Source organism: Notothenia coriiceps, unplaced genomic scaffold (genome assembly GCF_000735185.1).
Source record: "Notothenia coriiceps isolate Sejong01 unplaced genomic scaffold, NC01 NC01_scaffold00025632, whole genome shotgun sequence".
NCBI lineage: Eukaryota > Metazoa > Chordata > Actinopteri > Perciformes > Nototheniidae > Notothenia > Notothenia coriiceps.
Window position 1 is genome coordinate 1 of NW_011358333.1, and position 5,097 is coordinate 5,097.

At 39.0% G+C, this 5,097-nt stretch overlaps 1 protein-coding gene across 1 annotated transcript; it reads left to right on the forward strand.

The window, feature by feature from the left end:
- Window positions 1-692: 692 nt before the first annotated feature.
- On the forward strand, window positions 693-4,763 carry LOC104956231 (carnitine O-palmitoyltransferase 1, liver isoform-like). Its single transcript, XM_010783701.1, has 6 exons — window positions 693-917; window positions 1,426-1,557; window positions 1,687-1,839; window positions 2,478-2,591; window positions 2,833-2,925; window positions 3,019-4,763. The coding sequence occupies exons 1-6, from the start codon at window positions 708-710 to the stop codon at window positions 3,100-3,102; spliced, it is 786 nt and encodes a 261-aa protein (XP_010782003.1). The 5' UTR covers window positions 693-707; the 3' UTR covers window positions 3,103-4,763.
- Window positions 4,764-5,097: the final 334 nt, after the last annotated feature.

The window sequence follows — 5,097 nt, forward strand, 5'->3', positions numbered from 1 at the left end:
TTGGAAGATACAGTGCAGGCATATTGTCATTCAAGTGATGCGTAGTTCTTTTGGAAAACATGTTTTTCTTTTAGCCTATTTACCTCGTTAATGTATATAATACTCATTATCTCAGTTTTATTAACTTATTAACTGATCGACATCAGAGATGCAAAATATCATCCCTGTGTTTTTTATATTGTAAACTGTATTTAAATGATGTGCGGGCATGTATGCATGTTGGTATGGATGTGAGCATATGTTTATGTGTGTATATGTTTATATTGATATATATTTATTCGTTTTATGTGGAAATGCACTGCGAGGATTGCTTTTTTAAATTTCTTTGTACCTGGTGCGATGACAATAAAGGAATTCTATTCTATTCTATTACATTAAAATAATGGTTGTTGTTAATGTATTAGCGACCCCCACAGATGTATGATTTCACTGCGTCCGTGGGGGCTCAGACCCTCCTTAAGGGAGCTCAGCTCCCATTGGCTCCCACATAACTCGAACCCTGTGTATTGGGTTCCCTCTGCTGGTTGCTTGAAATATATGCACCACCAGGGTCTGTATTACTTAAAAGACTCAAAGATATAGAGAATGGGCTTCTGGGTATTCTTTATTTGAAATTCCACATTTTCTAAACTCATGTTAAGCCTAAAAAGTACTAGCGCCAGTGATAAAGCCTTTTGTATTGTTTTGTACATGTTGTCAGCGATGCTATGCTGCCTCTGCTCAGCCTAACGTATGCCTGTGTGTCCCTGCAGTGCCAGGAGGTGGTGCAGAGCTCTCTGAGCGTCGCCAGGACTCTGGCTGACGACGTTGACTCTCACATTTTCCCCTTCAACAACTTTGGAAAGGGTCTGATTAAGAAGTGCCGCACCAGCCCTGATGCCTTTATCCAGATCGCTCTACAGCTGGCTCATTTCAGGGTAATTACATTCATCTCACAGTTTTCTAAGATTTTTTAAATTCAAAATAATTACAGTTATATTCATTCATCCATTTGTCCTTTTTTTGGTCTTTGCATAGACTTATCGTTATAATAACTGACTCAGTTCATGGAAATTCCTCTCAAATTCCAGCAGAGGGCAGTCTCAACATGGCATTGAAGACTGCCAAACATTGCCAAAGAATGATTGAATTTAAACTTAGTTGAGCTTTAGTTTGAGGCTGTATTTTACTGTTTGTTTGGCAGTAAAAAAAAATGGAAGCCACAGCAAAGGCACATATCAAGGGGTCAATAATCCAACATCTTTATAAAGTTGACTATTATTGCTATTTATGATTTGGCTTCAGATAATTGCCTTGGATATCAGTCTTGGTAATGTTATGTATCGGTTAAGTATTTCTGTTATTTATTCCAGAAAGCATTAAACATAATGAAACAACCTCCTGTGGGGTGTCTTATTAAATCTGATCTATTCTCTCTCTCAACAGGACAAGAAGAAGTTCTGCCTGACATACGAAGCCTCCATGACCCGTTTGTTCCGTGAGGGCCGAACTGAAACTGTGCGCTCCTGCACCATGGAGACTTGTGCCTTTGTTCGTGCCATGATCAGAGATGAGACGGTGAGGCCAGATCTCAGCAACACACCACACCTCTGATTACAGATCTGCTATCAGCCGCTGACTGTTAATAAAGTTTCCAGATTGTCTTCTTCATATGTTTGACCTGGATCTCTCTCCTTTCCATTTCAGAGAGAAGAGCGTATGAATTTGCTCAAACTGGCAGCGGAAAAGCACCAGAACCTGTACCGCCTGGCAATGACAGGGGGGGGAATCGATCGCCACTTGTTCTGTCTCTATGTGGTGTCTAAGTACCTGGGAGAAGAGTCAGCCTTCCTCAAGGAGGTATGAAGTGTGAAACAATGGCTGCTCTATATTTCCCCAAGCAGTGTGATGGTGTAACTGAGTTACCACAGACCAGATACTGTGTTCTTATTCATTTAGAACATCAACAATAGAAGTAGCTATGGCCCAGTGCATCTGCTCAATTCTTCTAACTATGAGGACATTTTGTTTAATTGGTGATTTCTTAAACTTTCTACAATTTTGCACTGAACAATTTCGAAGATATGGGTCTCAGCCTAAGTCTAGAATAAAGTAGCGTTATTTAAACAAGTCTAGCTGATTTCCTTTAATTTTGTCTTGTTGTATTGAATTGACTCAATAAATGTTATTTGTTCAACTCAAATAAATATTGCCAAAAGCTTCATAAATGAAGAAATAACTAATACACATTTTAAAAGAGATTTCCGCCTTTTATTACAAGATTCACTATAGAATAGTAATCATCACTTCTAATTACCATGGCTCGTCAAGTTTACAGGCACATACAATTATTTATTCGGTAAATGTAGATTCATTGTACAATTATTTTATGGAGTAAAAATGCTTCAACAAGACTAGAAACCCTGTAGCTTGTCAGGAGAACACAGTGTGAGTTTGCTCCGCCAGGTTAAATGAAACTGTGTATCCTTCCTGTTCAGGTCCTGTCTGATCCGTGGAGGCTGTCCACCAGTCAGACGCCTCTGCAGCAGATGGAGCTGTTCGACCTGGTCAAATACCCCGAGTATGTGTCCTCCGGAGGGGGGTTCGGTCCGGTAAGTTATCCCGTTGGTTTTGGCATACATTTTAAAGAAGGTTGCACAGTCTTCTGCTCTTTATGGATGGATGCATATTTTGTTTTATCTTCAATTAGGGGATGGCATGTCACACACATATGTTTCCATCTGGCTGTGTTTTAATGTTTAAAAAGGGTCTGTGTATCCATGTCAGAAATTCTCAAATTTAGGAAAAGATTGAGTTTATGAGACTAAACTCTCCTCTTTTCTCATCCTAAAGGTGGCTGATGATGGTTACGGTGTGTCCTATATCATCGTTGGTGAGAACCTCATCAACTTCCACATCTCCAGCAAACACTCAAGCCCAGAAACAGTAAGAGTTTGACATTTTGAAGGACAATTTAGATTCTTTCATTTTGATTACTTGATGAGACATCTTACTTTTTCTTCTTTCACCTTATTTTAGGACTCCCACCGTTTCGGCGGCAACATCAAACAGGCCATGCTCGACCTTCTGGATCTCTTCCAGCTCGACAAGAAAACCAAGTGATTGTCCTCTCCATTGGTGGAAGTAACATTGTGTTTAGCAACAAATGTTTTCCTCACGAAGATTGTATATAATAAAATATTGGATTTTGGGTTATTTTTAAGTTAATTGATGTTACAGAAATAAGGATGATTGAGAAGTGTTTGTCGATATGGCGTTTATGTGTACTGTATGTATAGGGAAGCTGAGATTGTGGTGATATGGGTACAGATAGTGCACAGATCAAAGTTTTTATTCACAGGACTGTTCGCACGGGTGCCTTAGAGACTCACTAATGTAAAAAGGGCAGAAAGGGAGGGGGAAATTTGAGCTCTAGTCTGATTACCGCACTAAGAGAAATTTGAGTTAAATAATTGTTCAGTGGCATCATCCAACGTTTAAACCTTGTTTTAAGTTCAGAGATGGTGCAATAGTCTTTGTTCCAATTTTGAAAATCTGTGAATTATTTTAGTTTTTTAGGCTTCATCTGGTCACTCCAATTGCAGCCCGAGTCATGTGTAAACTGGCCAAACTTGATTTTTAAATATCACCAACAAATTGCATGTTGCATGGTGTCCATTAATTTCATGTACCACAGATTAGAATGTCTGATTTGCTAGGCCGACAACAATGTATCCAGTAATCGAATATATACGGAGGCTAGAAGGAGTTAAACAGTTGATCTATGGTTAGCTTTCATGGGGAAAGTGACCTTCTGATCAATGGATCAACGTTGCCTTTCTGACTCAAGTACACAATGTGTTTGTCCTTTTCAGCAGCTATGATTTTATTATGTAGCGCGAAGGCAGGTCATATTTGTGTGCGCGTGTTTTGTCGTTTTCATTCTCAGGTTTTTCTAACTTGTCCTGGTATTCTAGGGTGCTGGCTATATCATTAGATGACTATTTTATTGTGTTCATGTGCAACAGTAGAAGAAATTGAAATTCAGTAAAATTGTCATGTGAACAGAGGAGCTGGTGTGTCTTAACATGAAGTTTGCCGTGAAAGTTAAGGTTGTGCAGGAGGGGCTGCTGGCAGGGGGAAGACTGACTAACACTATGTGTGGCCGACATTTATATTTCCTGTTGCTTGTGTTAAAAAAAAAAAGAGCGGGTTAAACTGTATGTTTCACTCTGTTATGCACTTCATGACCGGTCCTTCTATTATCAGTGAAAAAAGTTGTCAGTCACAGCAAAGTGGTATTTCAACCATCAATATGAGGCTCAGATTTGCCTAATAGGATGCGTCTCCTGTGCAGTAGAACACCTTTTTTAGTAATGCTTAGAAAATGCCGATGTCAATGGGATGTCACATCGAAATGCTTTTGTGTTATGTATATGTTGTCAGTTTGTCACATTATTTATTTTTCCCCCTGTTTTAACCCCTTTATTCACAGTACAAACATGCATATTTGCCAGCTATATGTGGCAAACGGTGAGCACTAAGTTAAAGCTTTGCTGATTTAGAAAGTGAAACAGACCAACTGCTTCACATGACTCTTTGCCAGTATGTTTTAGTTGTATGACTTTTTATCTCGGTAGACCTCATGTTTACACTGCTGCATGGTTTTTGAAGAAGAAGCTGTATCTGTTTGCCTTTTATTGAAATATGGAGGTAGAAAAAACAAGCAGCTGATATACCAAAACAAGTTTTAACAATAAAGTGAATGTCAGACAGCTGCATCACCTCAGAGTCTGTTGTCCCTTATTTACATCTGTTGTTTACAGAAGCCCTGAGAGGCAAGTGCAAACAAATTGATGATCCATTTTCTAAGTCTGATGTAACTTGTTTTGACATAATTTTTCATCTGTGAAAAACTGGTAGAGAAATACCTTTTTGTCACGCTCATTCTTCTTGTGTTTGTTGTTGCAATAACGTTCCATCCCTTACTCACACACGTGAACTCTTTTAGAATGCATGGAGAAAGTATAGCTAACCTGGAAGTGAGGGGTAGTGGTGGACAGCCTCTTGGGGTTGAAAATAGTTTTAAAACAACAAACAAGTAAAAGAGAGAACAAT

Coding starts and splice junctions, on each gene's coding strand:
- LOC104956231 (XM_010783701.1), top strand. CDS start 708: ATGCTGCCTCTGCTCAGCCTAACGTATGCCTGTGTGTCCCTGCAGTGC. Junction 918..1,425: donor TACAGCTGGCTCATTTCAGG/GTAATTACATTC, acceptor CTCTCTCAACAG/GACAAGAAGAAGTTCTGCCT. Junction 2,926..3,018: donor AACACTCAAGCCCAGAAACA/GTAAGAGTTTGA, acceptor ACCTTATTTTAG/GACTCCCACCGTTTCGGCGG.